The sequence below is a fragment of the Oncorhynchus mykiss genome, chromosome 8, assembly GCF_057628025.1.
Source record: "Oncorhynchus mykiss isolate SJ-2025 chromosome 8, ASM5762802v1, whole genome shotgun sequence".
In the NCBI taxonomy this organism is placed as follows: domain Eukaryota; kingdom Metazoa; phylum Chordata; class Actinopteri; order Salmoniformes; family Salmonidae; genus Oncorhynchus; species Oncorhynchus mykiss.
In genome coordinates this window covers 68260485-68284683 of record NC_143029.1, presented here as the reverse complement: position 1 = coordinate 68284683, position 24199 = coordinate 68260485, and the positions used below count along the sequence as shown (strand labels likewise).

At 41.1% G+C, this 24199-nt stretch overlaps 1 protein-coding gene across 1 annotated transcript in view; it reads right to left on the bottom strand.

Moving 5' to 3' along the window:
* The window catches only part of LOC110530392 (voltage-gated inwardly rectifying potassium channel KCNH2), a 72087-nt gene that overhangs the window by 24992 nt on the left and 22896 nt on the right, over positions 1-24199 (bottom strand). Inside the window, exons 4-7 of the mRNA XM_021613401.3 lie at positions 20406-20564; positions 17283-17504; positions 16873-17130; positions 16372-16583 (exon numbers count right to left, since the gene is read on the bottom strand). Coding sequence (XP_021469076.3) covers positions 16372-16583; positions 16873-17130; positions 17283-17504; positions 20406-20564 — 851 coding nt within the window. The remainder of the gene's footprint in view (positions 1-16371; positions 16584-16872; positions 17131-17282; positions 17505-20405; positions 20565-24199) is intronic.

The window sequence follows — 24199 nt, the reverse complement described above, 5'->3', positions numbered from 1 at the left end:
AGTCGTGGCCAAAAGTTTTGCCATGCAAATTAACTGAATCCCCAAAAAACATTTCCACTGCATTTCATCCCTGCAACAAAAGGACCATCTGTCAGTGATTCTCTCGTTATTCAAACTCAGACTGGAAGCTTCAAAAGGAGGGTGGTGCTTGGAATCATTGTTCTTCCTCTGTCAACCATGGTTACCTGCAAGGAAACATGTGCCGTCATCATTGCTTTGCACAAAAAGGGCTTCACAGGCAAGGATATTGCTGCCAGTAAGTTTGCACCTAAATCAACCACTTATTGGATCATCAAGGAGAGCGGTTCAATTGTTGTGAAGAAGGCTTCAGGGCACATAAGAAAGTCCAGCATGCGCCAGGACCATCTCCTAAAGTTGATTCAGCTGCGGGATCGGGGCACCACCAGTACAGAGCTTGCTCAGGAATGGCAGCAGGCAGGTGTGAGTGCATCTGCACGCACAGTGAGGTGAAGACTTTTGGAGGATGGCCTGGTGTCAAGAAGGGCACCAAAGAAGCCACTTCTCTCCAGGAAAAACATCAGGGACAGACTGGTATTCTGCAAAAGGTACAGGGATTGGACTGCTGAGGACTGGGGTAAAGTCATTTTCTCTGATGAATCCCCTTTCCAATTGTTTGGGGCATCCGGAAAAAAGCTTGTCCAGAGAAGACAAGGTTAGCGCTACCATCAGTCCTGTGTCATGCCAACAGTAAAGCATCTTGAGACCATTCATGTGTGGGGTTGCTTCTCAGCCAAGGGAGTGGGCTCACTCACAATTTTGCCTAAGAACACAACCATGAATAAAGAATGGTACCAACACATCCTCCGAGAGCAACTTCTCCCAACCATCCAGGAACAGTTTGGTGACAAACAATGCCTTTTCCAGCATGATAGAGCACGTTGCCATAAGGCAAATGTGATAACTAAAGTGGCTTGGGGAACAAAACATCAATATTTTGGGTCCATGGCCAGGAAACTCCCAAGACCTTAATCCCATTGAGAACTTGTGGGCAATCCTCAAGAGGCGGGTGGACAAACAAAAACCCACAAATCCTGACAAACTCCAAGCATTGATTAAGCAAGAATGGGCTGCCAGAAGTTAATTGACAGCATGCCAGGGCGGATTGCAGAGGTCTTGAAAAAGAAGGGTCAACACGGCAAATATTGACTCTTTGCATCAACTTCATGTAATTGTCAATAAACGCCTTTGACACTTATGAAATGTTTGTAATTATACTTCAGTATTCCATAGTAACATCTGACAAAAATATCTAAAGACACTGAAGCAAACTATGTGAAAATGAATATTTTTGTCATTCTCAAAACTTTTGGCCACGACTGTACATGTAGATATGGTTAAAGTGACTATGCATATATGATGAACAGAGTAGCAGTAGTGTAAAAGAGGAGTTGGCAGGTGGTCAGTGGCGGGACACAATTCAGATAGCCCGGTTATCCAATGTGCGGGAGCACTGGTTGGTCGGGTCAATGAGGTAGTATGTACATGAGTGTGCAGTTAAAGTGACTATTCATATATGATCAACAGAGTAGCGGCAGTGTAAAAGAGGGGTTGGGGGGTGGGGGGGGGGGGGGGGGCACGCAGTGCAAATAGTCCGGGTAGCCATTTGATTACCTGTTCAGGAGTCTTATGGCTTGGGGGTAAAAACTGTTGAGAAGCCTTTTTGTCCTAAACGTACCGCTTGCCATGTGGTAGTAGAGAGAACAGTCTATGACTGGGGTGGCTGGGGCCTTTGACAATTTTTAGGGCCTTCCTCTGACACCGCCTGGTGTCGAGGTCCTGGATGGCTGGCAGATTAGCCCCAGTGATGTACCGGGCCGTATGCACTACCCTTTGTAGTGCCTTGCGGTCGGAGGCCGAGCAATTCCGTACCAGGCAGTGATGCAACCATGTTCCTTATGTGTTATTTCATAGTTCTGATATCTTCACTATTATTCTACAATGTATAAAATAGTACACATTTTTTTTTAAATTGAATGAGTCGGTGTGTCCAAACGTTTGACTGCTATTGTATATATAATTTAAAAGTAAAAAAATAGATGTAGCAACTACAGATTGACCCTTTAAATCTATCAAAAGTGTGCAAGTTTGAGCATGTGTCCATTAGGCCTATGGATTGTTTTTTAACAGCATGAATTAGATTGAGCAATAAAAGCCACACTTTTATTCCATAGGCTTGAATCCGTACTATGCAGCTGTTGCAAGAGCGCATTTTTCACTGGTTGTACACTGGTTTCAAAAACAATGATTGATAGGCAGCTTAAACTTCTTGATTTCAACCATTATTGGGTTCAAATACACATTTAGATTTGTGAACAGCCATCCTCACCAACCACAATTCGTAAGACGCAAATAGCTAAATGAGAGAGCAGCAGTGTGATTCACATCAATGCGCTACTGTATGTAGGTATCAATAATAAGTGATATCCGTTTCGCCGTAGACTACACCACTACTGTCATTCTCACCTCCAAGCGTGTATTCAAATGGGATAATCTTTGGATGCCGACAGCAGTCACACCATTGGAAGACATAGCTTGGACTGTAGCCTATAAAAGCCTATTCCTGCTCTTTTCCCGAGATCCATCAAACACATTTGGTGTGTCATCATAGTGGTCTTTGACTTGTGGTCAGACTCGCTCAGGTGGAACAGACTTAAACTTGCGCCTTTTTTCAATGCTGAATGTCATTGAGAAAACAGAAGTGTCAGATTTTTTTTGACAAACATACTTTCTGAATTTACAAGTAATCCTTGAAGTAATCATCTAGTTTTTCAAAAGTATCAGTAATCTGATTACAACATTTTTGCTGGTAATGGATTACAGTTGCTGTTTATTTTGTTATCCCTTACATGTAACGGATTACATGTCATCTGTTACTCCCCAACCCTGTTTTTACATTGGGAAGGGGGGCCATTGTTTTGACACCTCGAGTTGGAACAACACTGACTGGAGTTAGCATAAATAAACTTTCATGGATCAAATTAACACAAAATGGCCTTAATTACAGTACAACACACCAAGGAACAACAACTTGTCTGGTTTTAAACTAACCTATACAGACTGAAGCAAACTGAATAGGCTTCATACTGATGTAAGTACACTGTCTGGAACCATATGAATCTTCTTTGAATAAGTCTCAGGTATGACACAAATTGTTCAAGCACCCTGTGCAGGTGAGTTAGAGAACCAATGACCCAAACAACTGTAAAAAATAAGGTAATGGGCTCTATACGCTATTAAGGTAATACATAGATAATGTAGGCAAAAGCACATAGCAAAATAACAGTTGTGAAACTCCTTCAACAGCAATTAATTTGCCTCTGTTTAACTGAACAATAATCCTTGACAGACCAAATGTTAAAATAAAAACAATCCTAAAATTAAGGATTTATTTGGATGTCCTTCATCTCTCCCAAGAGTGCCCATAGGTCCCATAAAGTCTAACAGATAAGGTCTCAGTCCCACTACTCACCTCCTGAGCCACAATGCTGGAGATGTGGACAGCCCTCTTCACCCGCGTGTTCCTGCGCTCGTTACTGACCACTGGTACCCCGTACTGAGATATACTGCCCCTTCCCCTGAGGGACATGATGGCAGTGTCCTCCTCTTCCCTCTATCTCTTTCTCCTCCACGCGACTGCCTCCTATCCTCCCAGACTCATCTCCCCAACCTCACACCCCCATCCCCTCCCCCTGGGAGAGCTCACACTCACAGGCTCTCCCTGTGATTCTCTGTGATGTGAATCCATACAGGACTGTTTAGGATTCTGTCCAGCTACAAAGAGAGATGGACCATTAGTTTTGTCTATCTATGTTATTATTTTGTGGGTGAGTCCTGTCACTCATTTCAGTTTAGGTCTAGAAGCAAAATGCTAATGTTCCTTCTCTTAACAATCTGACAGGTCACGGGACAAGAGGTGCACCAGTGTGGTTCCACCTAATGAGCATCGTTGTGATCTTCATGGTCCTTTCCCATAATTTTCTTCTATAACGCATCCTCCACTCCATTCTCTGCCTTGTTCAGGATCAGAGTATCAGTTATGTAATGTCCAGAGCCAGAGGTCTCTCTCTCTGAGTAGTCTCCACTCTACTTTTTAGTTGCTTCGCTGTATCTATGAGGTCCCACTTACCCTTCTCTCCCCCTCTCTCTTTTTCCCTCTTCATTCCGAAATTATCTCTCCCTCTTTCTCTTTCCAGCCTCTGTAGAAGCACTGGACCACTCAGGATCAGCTCCTCCTCCTCCTCCTCTCCACTCCATCCTCAGGCCAGCTGCAGTACTTGATTGATTTCCCCAAATGAACACCAACAGGCATCCATAAACCTTCTCTCCCTCTCTCCTTCGTTGTCTCCCTTAGTCACACACAAGCCACATACTGTATGTTAATGCTCTTTAAAAAATGCAAGTAAACGGTGTTAATATTTTTTAATTGAAGATTGCTGCGGTTGAAGCAGCAACAGCAGCAAGGATAATTCCCCCACGGACACCAGGTAGTAGCTATCCTTTCACTGCACTGACCCTCCAGCTGCTAACGTGTGTTAAATCTAAGCTGATGTTGTATGTTAAATAATGTTAAATCATTTTTGACTCCGATACGCCAGACACTGTAGTGTAGTCAATAGAGACCTTCTCAACAGGCCAATGACTACAGACTGATTCTCCTCTAGTATTTAAACGAGTACTGTTTTCCACATCTTGGCTAACTTAGGCATGACCTTGGGGCATACTTAGTTACTCTAAACTAATCTCATCTTTTATTGATGCTGACAAAACATTATTGGTCTGAGAAAATACATTCCATTTCAACCACTTTGAATAGGAATATAGATTATCAACACAGAGATAATCAATCACCATAACTTTGCCACATCTTCGCCCTCCAATTCTCATACATTTTATAACGCACTTGTGTGAAGAATAGCAGCTCGCCAAAGTATAGATGGCAGTCTGTTCGTGGGGCATTTATATCAACCTAATCTCAACTGGGAAGTATAGTATTGGGATTAAACAATCAATCCAGTTGATAATGTGAAAGAAGATCCAGTAGGTGTGTAAGGAGAACCCATGCTTCGTTATCTTTCCATCCCATGTATAACCTTCCATAAGCCAGGAGCTCACCTTGCATTTGTGTTACCACCAGTCCATTCAGCCTTACCCAAGGGCACTATCGATGTGAAGAAGAATCTATGGTCTACCAGAGAGTAACTGGGAGCAATGTCATTTATTACCTTGCCTAGGGGAGTTAAGTTATTTGAGCAAAACTGATAATAAGCCAGGATTCTCTAAAAGGCTACACAGTCAGTAGGCGTTAAAAATCAACAGGTTTGAGCTGAGCCTCCGCATTCAATGGCAAAGCTTTTTAATTAAGAGAGTGGTTTAAACTAATATGCTGGCATTTCAACAGTGTTGTAAGCTCTAATATCTTTTAAAAAATACTCAACTTTTTCTCATAAGTACTGAGTATTTGAACTATTGGTCAGCTGAGTAACCAATAAAAGTACTATTACTGTCAGGAAATGGATCACAATAAAGCCCACCAAAATACACACACATTAAATAGGTGACATGCGGCAGGTAGCCTAGCAGTTAAGAGTGTTGGGAAAAGATCACTGGTTTGAATCCCCGAGTTGACTAGGGGAAAAATATGTTGATGTGCCCTTGAGCAAGGCACTTAACCCTAATTGCTCCTGTAAGTCGCTCTGGATAAAAGTGTCTGCTAAATAACTAAAGTTGTTAGTCAGAGCTGTACTTTCACAGATAAAACATAAGCTATGTCCTATATGCCAAATGTATTATAGTAAAATATCAGTGTTAGGCATTGAGTCTGCAGTACACACACAGTGCTCTCAATTTTGCTTCTGCTTGCTATAACTGGAACTATTATTTGAGTGATTCCCTCGAGTAGAAACATGATAAGCCGCAGCCGCACACAAGCCTAAGATGTCACCATGTGCAATGCCAAGCATCGGCTGGAGGGGTGTAAAGCTCTCCGCCATTGGACTCTGGAGCAGTGGAAACGCGTTCTCTGGAGTGATGAATCACACTTCACCATCTGGCAAGTCTGAGGGACGAATCTGGGTTTGGCGGATACCAGGAGATTGCTACCTGCCCCAATGCATAGTGCCAACTGTAAAGTTTGGTGGAGTAATAATGATCTGAGGCTGTTTTTCATGATTCAGGCTAGGCCCCTTAGTTCAAGTGAAGGGAAATCGTAATGCTACAGCATACAATGACATTCTAGACAATTCTGTACTTCCAACTTTGTGGCAACAGTTTGGGGAAGGCCCCTTCCTGTTTCAGCATGACAATACCTGCGTGCACAAAGCAAGGTCCATACAGAAATGGTTTGTCGAGATCAGTGTGGAAGAACTTGACTGTCCTGCACAGAGCCCTGACCTCAATCCCATCGAACATCTTTGGGATGATTTGAAACGCAGACTGCGAGCCAAGCCTAATCGCCCAACATCATAGCCGGATCTCATTATTGCTCGTTGTGGCTGAATGGACGCAAGTCTAGTGGAAAGTCTTCATGATGAATGGAGGCTGTTATAGCAGCAAAGGGGGGACCAACTCCATATTAATGCCCATGATTTTGGAATGAGATGTTTTTCAACAAGCAGGTGTCCACATACTTTTGGTCAGATAGTGTATCTGTTTTATGTAAACACTTTATGTATCTAGTCCCACCATTTGAGGAAGTCATAAGTATTTTGACAAATTCACTTATAGTGTATTAAAGTAGTCAAAAGTTGTGTACTTGGTCACATATTCCTTGCACACAATGACTACATCAAGCTTGTGACTTTACAAACTCATTGGATGGATTTGAAGTTTGTTTTGGGTTATGTTTTGCCCAATAGGAACTGAGTATTTGTGTAGATCGTTGACAAAAAATAACATTTAAATCCTTTTGAATCCCACTTCGTAACACAACATGTGGAAAAAGTCAAGAGGTGTGAATATTTTCTGAAGGTACTGTATTTAGTCCACCGATTACTTCTATTTCTACTTTGCACATTCTTCCACTGCAAATCTACCATTCCAGTGTTTTACTTGCTATACTGTATTTACTTCGCCACCATGGCCTTTTTTTGCCTTTACCTCCCTTATCTCGCCTCATTTGCTCACATTGTATATATACTTATTTTACTATTGTATTATTGACTCTATGTTTGTTTTACTCCATGTGTAACTCTGTTGTTGTATGTGTCGAACTGCTTTGCTTTATCTTGGCCAGGTCGCAATTGTAAATGAGAACTTGTTCTGAACTTGCCTACCTGGTTAAATAAAGGTTAAATAAATAAAATAAATAAAACATTTGAGGAAGTCATACTGTACATAAAGTTGTTTCATTTCTAAAAGGTAAAACAGATACAGTGGGGTCTAAAATTATAGACAGCCTTGATACAGATGAGGAAAAATGACAGTATAAAATAAATAATTAAAATACAGAGCTATTTTGCATGCTCCAAAAAATGTATTAGCAATTTCTTTGTGGATTTGAATGTGTTCTTGCGGTTATTTTCTTGCTGAGTGTCCCTGATTTTCATTTACTATGTTACGTCTAGTCTAGGAGACCAGCCTGGTGGCCCTTCTTAAGGTCAATTGCATCATGAACGTTATCAAGTACCAGGACATTTTAGCCAAAAACCTGGTTGCATGTGCCAGGAAGCTGAAACTTTGCGGCAAGTGGATCTTCCAGCAAAACAATAACCCCAAGCACACATCAAAATCCACAAAGAAATGGTTAATTGTGCACAAAATCAAAATTTTGCAATGGCCATCTCAGTCTCTGGACTTAAACCCCATTGCATTTTTAAAAACACAATATAGCTCAGTATTTGTATTTATTTTATACAGTCATTTTTGCTCATCCTTATCAAGGGTCCCAATAATTATGGACCCCACTGTATATGTGCGTCCTCCATCCATTACCTGTATCCAAATGTGTCTGACCATCAGCAAGACCTTAGCCTTTAAACTCAGTTTTTCACAATTCCTGACATTTAATACTAACAAAAATTCCGTCTTAGGTCAGTTACGATTACCACTTTATTTTAAGAATGTGACATGTCAGAATAATAGTAGAGAGAATGATTTATTTCAGCTTTTATTTCTTTCATCACATTCCCAGTGAGTCAGAAGTTTACATACACTCAATTAGTATTTGGTAGCAGTGCCTTTAAATTGTTTAACTTGGGTCAAACTTTCCGAGTAGCCTTCAACAAGCTTCCCACCATAAGTTGGGTGAATTCTGGCCCATTCCTCCTGACAGAGCTGGTGTAACTTAGTCAGGTTTGTAGGCCTCCTTGCTCGCACACCCTTTTTCAATTCTGCCCACAAATTGTATATACGATTGAGGTCAGGGCTTTGTGATGGCCACTCCAATACCTTGACTTTGTTGTCCTTAAGCCATTTTTATTTGGAAGCATGCTTGGAGTCATTGTCCATTTGGAAGACCCATTTGCGACCAAGCTTTAACTTCCTGACTGATGTCTTGAGATGTTGCTTCAATATAGCCACATCATTTCCCCTCCTGCACCAGTCCCTCCTGCAGCAAAGCACCCCCACAACATGATGCTGCCACCCCCATGTTCTTCGGCTTGCAAGCCTCCCCCATTTTCCTCCAAACATAACGATGGTCATTATGGCCAAACAGTTCTATTTTCGTTTCATCAGACCAGAGGACATTTCTCCAAAAAGTACGATCTTTGTCCCCAGGTGCAGTTGCAAACCGCAGTCTGGCTTTTGTATGGCGGTTTTGGAGCAGTGGCTTCTTCCTTGCTGAGCGGCCTTTCAGGTTATGTTGATATAGGACTCGCTTTTACTGTGGATATAGATACTTTTGTAGCTGTTTCCTCCAGCATCTTCACAAGGTCCTTTGCTGTTATTCTCGGATTGATTTGCACATTTCGCACCAAAATATGTTAATTTCTAGGACGCGTCTCCTTCCTGAGCGGTATGACGGCTCCGTGGTCCCATGGTGTTTATACTTGCATACCATTGTTTGTACAGATGAACATGGTACCTTCAGGCGTTTGGAAATTGCTCCCAAGGATGAACCAGACTTGTGGAGGTCTACAATTTTGTTTCTGAGGTCTTGGCTGATTTATTTTGATTTTCCCATGATGTCAAGCAAAGACGCACTGAGTTTGAAGGTAGGCCTTGAAATACATCCACAGGTACACCTCCAATTGACTCAAATGATGTCAATTAGCCTATCAGAAGCTTCTAAAGCCATGACATCATTTTCTGGAATTTTCCAAGCTGTTTAAAGGCACAGTCAACTTAGTGTATGTAAACTTCTGACCCACTGGAATTGTGATACAGTGAATTATAAGTGAAATAATATGTCTGTAAACAATTGTTGGGAAACTACTTGTGTCGTGCACAAAGTAGATGTCCTAAACGAATTGCCAAAACTATAGTTTGTTAACAAGAAATTTGTGAAGTGGTTGAAAAACAAGTTTTAATGACTCCAACCTAAGTGTATGTAAACTTCCAACTTCAACTGTATATATTGATAATTTGACCATTGCCTTGAGTTTTCATCAAGTAAAACAAATACTTGCAGAGTTATAGTGTCTCTTAGCCAACAATCAATTCCAATCACCTCACATTTCTGTGCCATGTACAGTAAATCTCTCCATCCACAGTAACACACCAGAGCATTGCAGTGCACTGTACAGGGTGTAAATACATTCTATGCATGCATATGTCTCAGACCTAATTAAAGTTTGCTGTAGTAAACAAGCTCCCAGCACACAGATTAATTTGACTACCCAGGCCCTCCTGCAGTACAGTATAACTAATCTGTATGACCATGGACTGTCTCACTGACTTATAACTCCAGCCAGGCTGTTCTGTTCTGCCTCAAGGGATAATAAGCCACACTCTGAATATGGATGGGAGAGGAGAACTGGGTAAGCGTATGATGCTAACGATTAATTGAGGATGGGTGAGGGTTGGGTTAGTGAATGATGATAACAATTAATTGAAGATGGCCTGCATAGGTATGCTAGATCTAGCTCACTGTTGATGTAATGGGAGCTGTTATAGTAAATGTGACTCTGGGGCTATAGAGAGGGATTCCCGGTGTTTCTGTGTCTATGCAACAGTAATGTCACCAGCTTAGTTTTACTGGCAGTGTTTCACTGCCTTTAAAAAGATTTACTATATGTTGAGATTAAGTGTATTCAACTCCAGTCGACACTGTTATTGTGTCTTTTATTTAGTACAGTAAAAAAATAATATATATTCATGAGCTTGAGGTAAACGTGAACTACTGTCCTGCTGATGCCCTGCTAAACATCCCTGAAAACCTGGAGGTTTCCATTTTAGTTTGCAAAGTCCTTTCAAATTTCTTTCAACCATTGCAAAGCTGTAGTTCAGACTGAAGTCGGCAGAACAATCAGTGAACTCCAGACAGATAGGTGACTCACAGTGACTTTGATTGGAGCGCTGTGTGATTGGAGGTTGTATTTGTGTGTCCCAGGTGTCCTAACACCTCAGTTACTCATACATCCCAGAACACTGCTCCCAGGGCTGAGGACACTGTGTGACAAATAACAAGCTCCAGCCAAAACAATATGGTTCTATAACATTTCCTACAGACTCAAATTAGAACTCAGAACCAAATCAGCTGCTCGGTTGTCACAAGAGACAACCTTAAGATCAAAGGAACAAGCTAAGATACTTACAGTATTTGCTGATAGAATATTGTTGACACTGAATGTTAACAGGTCTTCAGGTAAAGGGAAGCTAAGTTGGCAAAGAACAAAAAAATTGATACTTATTTTATTTATTTAATTAACAGTTACGCAACAACCAATTCCCCTGTGTGAAAAACAAATTGCCCGCTTACACTCAATAACTGGTTGTGCCACCTTTAGCTGCAATGACTGCAACCAAACGCTTCCTGTAGTTGTTGATCAGTCTCTCAAATCATCATTGTGGAGTAATGTTGGGCCACTCTTGCATGCAGAACTGCTTTAACTCAGCAACATTTGTGGGTTTTCTAGCATGAACTGCTCATTTCAAATCCTGGCACATCTCAATTGGGATTAGGTCTGGACTTTTACTAGGCCAGGTATTCCCAAACTGGGGTACGCGCAATGCCGTTTGGGGTATGCCAAATAAGAATGTGATTGACTTGTAAAAATGTTTAGATTTTTTTTTAATTCTTCACATTTTCAAACGGTCCATATTTTCCAACGGGGCTATACATTTGGGTGAGTTTTTTTTCCTTGCCTGAGTATTCTCTTTTCACTGCCAAAAATAAAATTAAACCATCTAGTGTTTAACGAAATAACAACACAATGTCAAATACAGGTAACCTAATCAAATAATGAACATCCAATCCCATTAACCGTTACTCTTTCGCGGGAATTCCACTGAGTATGTAGCCAAACGTAGCTGCTGCTCATTCCGTTTTCTCTAAAATGGATAAATGATTAAAAAAAGTAAGCCCCGCGTCCAAAGAGACACAACAGCTCTACTGGTAGTACTGCTACTTCCAGCAGTACTGCACCTGTCGGCGACAGAAGTTGTTCTGCTTCCACGAGCACATCCAATGCCAGCATCAGTCATTCTAAATGTGTTGTTAGCCCAGCTAGCATGGACACTGACAGTTGTGAATCTGATGCAGCCGAAGAGCTCAAAGGGCGCAAATACGATGAGAACTACATTGATTTGGGGTTCACTTATATTGGGAGTGGTGTTTTCCTCATCCACAGTGTGTTATATGTGCAAAAGTACTATCTCACAACTCAATGAAAACTTCACTCTTGTGCAAACTTTTAGAAACAAAACATGCCAATTGGAAAAATCAGCCACGGGAGTTTTTTGATAAAAAATTAAGACGACATTCAAGTAGTAAGACATGTATAAAAGCAACAGAAACCATTAATAAGAAGGTGCTTACAGTTGAAGTTGGAATTTTACATACACTTAGGTTGGAGTCATTAAAACTCGTTTTTCAAACACTCTTCACAAATTTCTTGTTAACAAACTATAGTTTGGCAAGTCAATTAGGACATCTACTTCGTGCATGACACCAGTAGTTTTTCCAACAATTGTTTACAGACATATTATTTCACTTATAATTCACTGTATCACAATTCCAGTGGGTCAGAAGTTTACATACACTAAGTTGACTGTGCCTTTAAACAGCTTGGAAAATTCCAGAAAATGATGTCATGGCTTTAGAAGCTTCTGATAGGCTAATTGACATAATTTGAGTCAATTGGAGGTGTACCTGTTGATGTATTTCAAGGCCTACCTTCAAACTCAGTGCCTCTTGGCTTGACATTATGGGAAAATCAAAATAAATCAGCCAAGACCTCAGAAACAAAATTGTAGACCTCCACAAGTCTGGTTCATCCTTGGGAGCAATTTCCAAACGCCTGAAGGTATCACGTTCATCTGTACAAACAATGGTATGCAAGTATAAACACCATGGGACCACATAGCCGTCATACCGCTCAGGAAGGAGACGCTTTCTGTCTCCTAGAGATGAACGTACATTGGTGCAAATAGTGCAACTCAATCACAGAAAAACAGCAAAGGACCTTGTGAAGATAATGAAGGAAACAGGTACAAAATTATCTATATCCACAGTAAAACGAGTCCTATATCGACACAACCTGAAAGGCCGCTCAGCAAGGAAGAAGTCACTGCTCCAAAACCGCCATAAAAAAATGACTATGGTTTGCAACTGCACATGGGGACAAAGATCATACTTTTTGGAGAGATGTCCTCTGGTCTAGAGGTCGACCGATTATGATTTTTCAACACCAATACCGATTATTGGAGGACCAAAAAAGCCGATACCGATTAATCGGACAATTTTTTTATTTATTTGTAATAATGACAATTACAACAATACTGAATGAACACTTATTTTAACTTAATATACAATAAAATCAATTTAGCTTCAAGTAAATAATGAAACATGTTAAATTTGGTTTAAATAATGCAAAAACAAAGTGTTGGAGAAGAAAGTAAAAGTGCAATATGTGCTATGTAAGAAAGCTAACGTTTCAGTTCCTTGCTCAGAACATGAGAACATGTGAAAGCTGGTGGTTCCTTTTAAGATGAGTCTTCAATATTCCCAGGTAAGAAGTTTTAGGTTGTAGTTATTATAGGAATTATAGGACTATTTCCCTCTATACCATTTGTATTTCATTAATCTTTGACTCTTGGATGTTCTTATGGGCACTTTGGTATTGCCAGTGTAACAGTATAGCTTCCGTCCCTCTCCTCACTCCTCCCTGGCCTCGAACCAGCAACACAACGACAACAGCCACCATCGAAGCAGCGTTACCCTTGCAGAGCAAGGGGAACAACTACTAGAAGGATCAGAGCGAGTGACATTTGAAACGCTATTAGCGCGCGCTAACTAGCAAGCCATTTCACATCGGTTACACCAGCCTCAACTCGGGAGTTGATAGGCTTGAAGTCATAAACAGCGCAATGCTTGACGCACAACGAAGAGCTGCTGGCAAAACGTCTGAAAGTGCTGTTTGAATTAATGTTTACGCACCTGCTTCTGCCTACCACCGCTCAGTCAGATACTTAGATACTTGTATGCTTGTCAGATTATATGCAACGCAGGACACGCTAGATAATATCTAGTAATATCATCAACCATGTGTAGTTAACTAGTGATTATGATTGATTGTTTTTTACAAGATAAGTTTAATGCTAGCTAGCAACTTACCTTGGCTTACTGCATTTGCGTAGCAGGCAGTCTCCTTGTGGAGTGCAATGAGAGAGAGGCCGGTCGTTATTGCGTTGGACAAGTTAACTGTAAGGTTGCAAGACTGGATCCCCCGAGCTGACAAGGTGAAAATATGTCGTTTTGCCCCTGAACAAGGCAGTTAACCCACCGTTCCTAGGCCGTCATTGAAAATAAGAATGTGTTCTTAACTGACTTGTCTAGTTAAATAAAGGTATAAAAAATATTTAAAAATACCTATTTCCAATTGTTATGAAAACTTGAAATCGGCCCTAATTAATCGACCATTCCGATTAATCGGTCGACCTCTACTCTGGTCTAATGAAACACAAATAGAACTGTTTGGCAAAATGACCATCGTTATGTTTGGAGTAAAAAGGGGGAGGCTTGGAAGCCGAAGAACACCATCCCAACCGTGAAGCACGGGGGTTGCAGCATCATGTTGTGGGGGTGCTTTGCTGCAGGAGGGACTGTTGCACTTCACAACATAGATGGCATCATGAGGGAGGAACATTATCTGGATATAGACAAATCCACTAATTTGAATGCTTGTCCACATACTTTTTTATATACAATGTAAATAATTCAAATACTGAGCAATATTCTACGCAATTTTCTGGGGTGAAAATTATATTATTTTATACTAAAACAATTGCTCCGAGAAAGAGATTTTGATCAACAAGGAACATTTTTCTCAAAAGAGTAGGGGTGAAAATCATTGACACCCCTAAAGATTTATTATAACTGAAATAGCCAAAAGTTTAGTATTTGGTCCCATATTCAATGATCACATCAAGCTTGTGACTCTACAAACTTGTTGGATGCATTTTCAGTTTGTTTTGGTTGTGTTTTCAGATTATTTTGTGCCCAATAGAAATGAATGGTAAATAATATATTGTGTCATTTTGGAGACACTTCTATTGTAAATAATAACAGAATATGTTTCTAAGCACTTCTACATTAATGTCGACGCTACCATGATTATGGATAATCCTGAATTAATCGTGAATAATTATGAAAGTTACAGAGGGTCAAAGATCATAATAGTGAGAGGTCAGCGTGACTTGAATTAATATCCATGGGGCAACCATTGTAACACTCTGATGTATTAAGCAATACACACAGGGCCTATTCTCAATTAGATTTGCTCAACTCCTCCATCCTCTGTCCTCTCTCGCCTCCTTTTGAAAACAGTCACGGGTAATCAGCTGTGAGGAGAGGGAACATGGACGAAAATGCTTGTATGAAATGAGATTCTGCTTCTCCACTCGCACGTATCAGGCAAATGTTGTTTGTAGGTGTGGATCCCAAAATAAATGTGTAAAGTGCTTAAAACAAATGAAGTTAGTTGTGCACAACACTTTATAGATAAAAACAATATGCTACTTATTGTTTTAAACGTGTGCATGCTTTCTCCTCCGACAAAACAAAAGCTGAATCAAAGGGGGTGTGGCAGATTTCAAAACACTTCCGCGAAGGACCCAGGTAGGGTATACATGACCGTCCTCGATGAAAAGTGGCTTTTGAGGAGCGGAGGGCCTTTTCTCATTTCGACAAGTCTGTCCTCCGCCATCTCTCCTCCATCCTTTCTCCTCTGTGACCTGGAAAACAATACGTGGTCGAGTGGTCGAGGATAGTGCCAATTCGTTAGTAGGCAAACGTTTGACGGTCCTCCCCTCATCGATAGCCTCCTTTTGGCGAGGAAGTACAATTGTACAGTGGTGGAAAATATACCCAACTGTCATACTTGAATAAAAAAAGTAAAGATACCTTAATAGAAAAGGACTCAAGTAAAAGTCAACCCAGTAAAATTCTACTTGAGTAAAAGTAAAAAAATATTTGGTTTAAAATATACTTAAGTATCAAAAGTAAAAGTATAAATAATGTCAAATTCCTTATTTTAAGCAAACCAAATGGCACCATTTTCTTGTTTTTTTAATTTACGGAAAGCCAGGTGCACACTCCAACTCAGACATCATTTACAAACAAAGCATTTGAGTTTAGTGAGTCCGCCAGATCAGAGGCAATAGGGATGACCAGTTCAGTTGATAAGTGAGTGAATTTGACTATTTTCCTGTCCTGCTATGCATTCAAAATGTAACAAGTACTTTTGGGTGTCAAAGAAAATTTATGGAGTAAAAAGTACAATATTTTCTTTAGGAATGTAGTGAAGTAAAAGTAAAAGTAGTCAAATATATAAATAGTAAACTACAGATTCCCCCAAAACGACTTGAGTAGTACTTAAGTACTTTACACCACTGCAAGTGTATGCTACCTGAGAGCTTCACCGAAAAGTTTGGAAATCTGCCACACCCTCTGAATCAGCTACTGTTTTCTCAAAGGAGAAAGCTGATTGAGGCACAATACAAAAACAACCGACTCCATGTTTTGCAATATAACCATGCAGTTATTTCCGTCAACCTCTGTACTCTACAGTGACAAGTTCACCAGCAGCAACTGAATTTAGAGCAAAACTATCTGGATAGTGCTGCCACCCTCAGGACAGATACTGCAATGGCAGACTACATAAGGAGCAAGGTGTCTGTGAAAGCCTCTCGATACTGCAGGTTGTCATGAAATAGTGTCAACCCATCCATAAGAGAAGAGCAGCGACCAACCTGAGTGACTTTCTCAGTGACCCCGTGTGTGCGGTCCATTAGTTTACAGGGGGCGATGATGTCAATCTCCGCAGATGGGAGGGCCACCAGGGGGTCTGGCCTGTTGTCCAGTGGGTTGAGCTGGGTCACGTGACTTAAGGTCCGGAAGCGGATGAGGTTGGGGTCAGACGTGGAGTCAGATGTAACATTATGCAGACTGGACTTCATTCCGCCTGAGAAGGAATAAATATAGATGGATATTTCATTGCCTGTGAATTAAGAGTTGAATGTGCTGAGTGCAAGATACAGTATAAGGAGATATTGAACAGATGGAACATAAATGTAAGACAAGCATTAATCAATTACATGTTCTTTGATCCTCAAATGTCGTTATGCAAACCCCCTTCGTGTGTCCCATACATGTCCTCTACTTGCCCCTGTCCCTGTCCTTGCCACCATCCACATCCGTATTTCTGTCTCCTGCCCATGACCCCTATCCCCTGTCCCCATCTTGCCCTCTACCTGTGCTGCTGGGCCGCGTCTGGAGCTTCCCGTGCCAGCTGGACCGTCCCCTGCGAGTCTTGATGCCGTCCACAGATGAGGCGTGCAGCGGGCTGCAGAGGCTCTCATAGGAGCGGCTGGGCATCACGCTGCAGTTGGAGCCACACTCCTCGTCCACCCAGAGGCAGTGCAGCCTGGGGGAGGACTGGGAGAAGCCCATAGCCAGGGACAGGGCTTGAGGGGCATCCGAGGGGTCCCCGGTGGGAGAGACAGGGTCACCTATAAACATGCCATTTAGCAGACATTTTTATCCAAAGCAACTTACAATGAGTGCATATATTTTTGTATTTGACCGCAGTGAGAATCAAGCCCACAAGCATGTTGTTGCTAGCATGATGCTTTTACCAACTGAGCCATACAGGACTACTCACCTCCCAGCAAGGCCCTCTGGTCTTCGTCCCAGAGTAGTACCCCGGTGCCCCCCAGCCGCCGGCGCTCTGGCAGGGACAACAGCTTGTCCAGGGCTACAGACTCATGCCCCAGGGCAGAGAAGTCGCGCTGGTGGCCCAGCTCGGTGTCATCCTCCAGGGAATGTTTACTGCTGCTGAGGGAGCGGAGCAGGGCGGAGGGCAGACGGAACCTATGCCGACGTGCTGCAGGTCAGAGGGGAAATGTCAGAGGGAAACGGAGATAGGTTTCTGACTACGTTACACACCGCACCAACATCATTAGTAAAGCAATGACATAATTAATTACTACACTCTTAGAAAAAAAAGTACTGAATTGTACTTAAAGGGGTACAAATGCATGTGACTGTAGTGGTACCCTGTGTCCATTGTGCCATTAGTTATAGGTACATAATTGTACCCAGTTTGAGGTTAAAAGTATGTTCCTATATTATTTTTAAAATAATAACTATATATATATTTTTTGTGGATTTGTCCTTCCTCTATGGGATCGGGATCGGTGGGACGGTTGAGCTAATGTATGCTAATGTGATTAAAATGAGGTTGTAAGTAACAAAATAATTCCCAGGACATAGACATATCTGAAACAGGCAGAAAGCTTAAATTCTTGTTAATCTAACTGCACTGTCCAATTTACAGGAGCTATTATAGTGAAATAATACCATGCTATTGTTTGAGGAGAGTGCACAATTATGAACTTGAAATTGTATTAATCGTGTACAACATTTTGAACAGATATACAATGGTTCATTGGATCAATAAAAAACTTGGCACATACACTGCTGCCATCTAGTGGCCAAAATATAAATTGTCCTTGGGCTGGAATAATACATTATGGCCTTTCTCTTGAATTTCAAATAATAATAAACACGTTTTTTTCTTTATACGATCTTTTATCAGATCTAATGTGTTAAATTCTCCTACATTAATTTCACATCTCCACAAATGTCAAAGTGTTTCCTTAAAAATGTATCATGAATATGCATATCCTTGCTTCAGGTCCTGAGCTACAGACAGTTATATTTGGGTATGTAATTTCTGGCAAAATTTTAAAAAAAAGGGTCAGATCCTTAAGAGGTTTTAAGGTCACTACAATATTAATTAGAGCTCATTGTTGTCTCTTATGTAAGCCTTTATAAATACTTCAGAACTGAAAGCCAAAAAGCTCAACTTTTAATTAACATAAACAGAGACCACTTAAACACTTCCACTCACAGGTGGCCAAAAAGAACTAACTGAAAATAAGCCAAACTAAGCCACGCCACAAACAAACTAAGCCACGCCTCCAATGATTGTACAAAAATGTACCATTTTACACAGTACATTATCCACACATACCGGAATTGGTACCGAACAGTACCATGTGAGATCATACAGTGGGGCAAATAAGTATTTAGTCAGCCACCAATTGTGCAAGTTCTCCCACTTAAAAAGATGAGAGAGGCCTGTAATTTGCATCATAGGTACACTTCAACTATGACAGACAAAATGAGAAAAAAAATCCAGCAAATAACATTGTAGGATTTTTAATGAATTCATTTGCAAATTATGGTGGAAAATAAGTATTTGGTCAATAACAAAAGTTTATCTCAATACTTTGTTATATACCCTTTGTTGGCAATGACAGAGGTCAAACGTTTTCCTCCATGCAGATCTCCTCTAGAGCAGTGATGTTTTGGGGCTGTTGCTGGGCAACACGGACTTTCAACTCCCTCCAAAGATTTTCTATGGGGTTGAGTTCTGGAGACTGGCTAGAACAACTCCAGGACCTTGAAATGCTTCTTATGAAGCCACTCCTTCGTTGCCCGGGCAGTGTGTTTGGGATCATTGTCATGCTGAAAGACCCAGCCACGTTTCATCTTCAATGCCCTTGCTGATAGAAGGTTTTCACTCAAAATCTCACGATACATGGCCCCATTCATTCTTTCCTTTACATGGATCAGTCGTCCTGGTCCCCTTGCAGAAAAACAGCCCCAAAGCATGATGTTTCCACCCCCATGCTTCACAGTAGGTATGGTGTTCTTTGGATGCAACTCAGCATTCTTTGTCCTCCAAACACGACGAGTTTTTACCAAAAAGTTATATTTTGGTTTCATCTGACCATATGACATTCTCCCAATCTTCTTCTGGATCATCCAAATGCTCTCTAGAAAACTTCAGACGGGCCTGGACATGTACTGGCTTAAGCAGGGGGGACACGTCTGGCACTGCAGGATTTGAGTACCTGGCAGCGTAGTGTGTTACTGATGGTAGGCTTTGTTACTTTGGTCCCAGCTCTCTGCAGGTCATTCACTAGGTCCCCCCGTGTGGTTCTGGGATTTTTGCTCATCGTTCTTGTGATCATTTTGACCCCACGGGGTGAGATCTTGCGTGGAGCCACAGATCGAGGGAGATTATCAGTAGTCTTGTATGTCTTCCATTTCCTAATAATTGCTCCCACAGTTGATTTCTTCAAACCAAGCTGCTTACCTATTGCAGATTCAGTCTTCCCAGCCTGGTGCAGGTCTACAATTTTGTTTCTGGTGTCCTTTGACAGCTCTTTGGTCTTGGCCATAATGGAGTTTGGAGTGTGACTGTTTGAGGTTGTGGACAGGTGTCTTTTATACTGATACCAAGTTAAAACAGATGCCATTAATACAGGTAACGAGTGGAGGACAGAGGAGCCTCTTAAAGAAGAAGTTACAGGTCTGTGAGAGCCAGAAATCTTGCTTGTTTGTAGGTGACCAAATACTTATTTTCCACCATAAATTTGCTAATAAATTCATTAAAAATCCTACAATGTGATTTTCTGGATTTTTTTTCTCATTTTGTCTGTCATAGTTGAAGTGTACCTATGATGAAAATTACAGGCCTCTCTCATCTTTTTAAGTGGGAAAACTTGCACAATTGGTGGCTGACTAAATACTTTTTTGCCCCACTGTATGTGTACCTCTGGAGGTGCATGATATGTATTTCTATCTTCTTGTACCCAAGAGAAAAATACTGTACCCTAAAAACTCTGGACCCCATTCATCACCTCAATCTCTTTCTGACTTACTATAACTAGATTTTTTAAGGTTTTCCACACAGAGGATCCTCTTTGTTTACCTAGGGGAAGCCAGGGGATGGGCAGCTTGTTGAGCTCTCTGGTCGGGGAGCTGGGAATAGGCGGATCAGTGGGCAGCTCAAAGTTGAGGATGAACATGATCACCAAGCCATCCTCATTCTTCACTGGCACCACATCAATTTTACAGGAGAAACACATACCTGAACACAGAGACACATCACCACCAAAGTGAGAAAACACCTGTATTTTAAAGCACATGAATGCATACCAAAGTTCTCCTCTAGAGAGAGACACACAACAGCAGAGGAAAGCTGCAGAGATCAGCCAGGGAGTGGCCAACTGGGCGTTGAATCAATGTGGAAAACTGATTGGATTTGCAAAAAGTCATCAACTTAAGGGCATTTCGTATTTTTGTCCTACAACTTTGAACCTAAATTCAATGAGATGATTATATATTTTGTTGATTTCACATTGAATTCAACAAAAATGAATGATCTGCTGTTATCATTCAATATTCAGGATAGTATTGTAATAGGCTCCATAATAACATAAACACAGGCTTTTGATGTAATTCGCAGAGAGAGATAGGCACTGACTCCTCCACATCATCCACCTGGCAGAGAGCTACTGCTATGCCAGGAGCCAAATCAATCCGGCTTCCCCTTGGAGAATGAGAGAGAGAGAGGTCACTGACTGACTGTGGAGGGATGGGGAGGAGGTAGCCAGATAACAGGTTAGCAGGAAGGACACATAGGACAGGCCTGACAGGGACAGTAGGAATATACTGTATCATCATCCCCTCCCGGATTAGAGCTCTAACATGGCCCCTTATTCTGCCTAATTCATCTCATTGAAATCACACAGTCATCTACTGCACTGCAAAAACCATCTGCTACTGAACACTTTGTTCCGGGACGCACCACATCCTAAATCTATACAGATTTATATGCACATTGGTTTAGTCACCTTTTACATGTGGAGCACACCTGAGAACACTTCAATTGCTAGATATAATAACAATAGTGACTCTATCCAAAACTGAGTGAAGGTCTACAAAGGACTTTATTGAAATCATTTGTTGGAATTATAAGTGTCCATGTAGAAAAAAATGACCTAAATACATTTTTAAGACTACTGGTAAAACATTTTTAAATAAACATTAGAATAATGTATGTCAAATTTTCTGTACCTGCAGGGGATCAGTATTTTACAAAGAGCCAAGGACAATTATCAGGGGCAATATGGAAACTGGATCATACTTCTCATGAAGACCACAAGCACCATATAAACCAAAATAAATGATATGATTATATCCCCCCTCCCCATCTCTCTTTTTCTCTCTACATCTGTTTTCTTTTCTCCCCGTCAGTCTCCCCCTTCTCTTTCTTCTTTCCACCCTACCTCTCCCTCATCACAAACTCTGAATTACTCATTGGAGATTTCTCTCTCTCGTTCTCTTCATGAAATATTTACATATTAGCCCGAGGAGAGAGCTGAACTATTGATCTGTCTGTTCCTCCACTATTTCATCTCTGTCTGCAATAACACAGGCAGGCAGTGGACAGCAGTTGTTCAAACCGTTTAAAACTTCGCCAAGACCAGAGATGAGAGATGCCTGACACAATGATGGACATACATGTTCTTAATTTAGCTGTTCTTTTACCAGGTAAGTTGACTGAGAACACATTCTCATTTGCAGCAACGACCTGGGGAATAGTTACAGGGGAGAGGAGGGGGATGAATTAGCCAATTCTAAACTGGGGATTATTAGGTGACCGTGATGGTTTGAGGGCTAGATTTGGGAATTTAGCCAGGACACCGGGGTTAACACCCCTACTCTTACGATAAGTGCCATGGGATCTTTTAATGACCTCAGAGAGTCAGGACACCCGATTAACGTGCCATCCGAAAGACGGCACCCTATGTTAGACTCAGCCAATAATACTGCTCATCTAGCCTGCATGAATGCATATCATTAAGTGATGAGGAACAATGACAAATCAATGACAGACAGCTCTTGCATTCCAGCAGTGCCCAACTCAGATAAGCAGCTGAGAATGAGTCTGTCTGATATACACTACCGTTCAAAAGTTTGGGGTCACTTAGAAATTCCCTTGTGTTTGAAAGAAAAGCATGTTTTTGGTCCATTAAAATAACAGTAAATTGATCAGAAATACAGTGTAGACATTGTTAATGTTGTAAGTGACTATTGTAGCTGAAAACAGCAGATTTTTAATGGAATATCTACATAGGCATACAGAGGTCCATTATCAGCAACCATCACTCCTGTTTTCCAATGGCACGTTATGTTAGCTAATCCAAGTTCAGAATTTTAAAAGGCTAATTGATCATTAGAAAACCCTTTTGCAATTATGTTAGCACAGCTTACTGTTGGTCTGATTAAAGAAGCAATACAACTGGCCTTCTTTAGACTAGTTGAGTATCTGGAGCATCAGCATTTGTGGGTTCGATTACAGGCTCAAAATGGCCAGAAACAAAGACTTTCTACTGAAACTCGTCAGTCTATTCTTGTTCTGCGAAATGAAGGTTATTCTAACGTGAGAAACTACCAATATCTCGTTCAACGTTGTATATCTTCACAGAACAGCGCAAACTGGCTCTAACCAGAACAGAAAGAGGAGTGGAAGGTCCCGGCGCACAACTGAGCAAGAGGACAAGTACATTAGAGTGTCTAGTTTGGAAACAGACGCCTCACAAGTCCTCAACTGGCAGCTGCATTAAATGGTACCCGCAAAACACCAGTCTCAACGTCAGCAGTGAAGAAGCGACTCCGGGATGCTGGCCTTCTAGACAGAGTTGCAAAGACAAATAATATATTAAATATTCACAAAACCAAATTCATCACAAATGTGGACACTGGATTGGATCATTGACTGGGTACTAATGATTGATACTAGGTGTGGATACTGTTCATGAAGATGACACTTAAAGACCTCCAGTGATATTTGAACTTTTCCTGTTGAAAAGCGATAAACCAAGTATAAATACAGTAAAGCACACACACATTAAAGGGTATCAAAAATTTGTTTTGAGAAAAATAATGTTTTTTAGACAACTGCAAACTTCAAGGAGTAGAGCATTCAAGGAGTTGGTCTGTTGGTGCCTGCTGATGTCATCGGCCTCCGGTCTTGCTTGAGGAACACTAGAGGAGCAATAGAGAGCAAAAGAGGAACCCCTCCCCCCCATGTCATGAGGCACCTGGACCACCTATTGAAATGCCACTTGTGCCTTTTGTTAAGTAAACAAGTGTTAAATGAGGTGAAAATGAGAGTAGGACTTTAAGGATTTGCCAGAATAGAGCTGGCTGTGGTCCTGGTCAAAAGTAATGCACTATCTAGGGCATAGGATGCCATTTGGGATATATCCTATCTATTAGAGTTAATGAGCCTTGGGGATAATTGGACAATTAATGCTAATAAAACACTGATTCTGCTCTCAGGGGAGAATCACCTTATTATCTGTGGAAGGAAGTCATCATTGTTCTCACTGAGGAGAATTAGAGATAGACACTAGGACGTGGGCCCTATTGGAAATAAGAAGTCCTCATCAATGTGAAGCCCCTAAAACAACAATTACTTTGTGTGAGGTTCTCTATTCAACACCTAAGAAAAGGAAAACAAGAATTCCTCTAAAACAGATTTTAAGACAGATCCACCTTTGGCACATCCACACAATCCCACTGAAACACTGTTTCACTTCAACAATAGTCAAACAGTTAGATTTAGTTTCGATTCCAAGGATACCTTTGACCTGCTAAAAATAAAGCACCAATGACCACTGAGCCAATCATTCATTCAGAAATATACAGTTATTT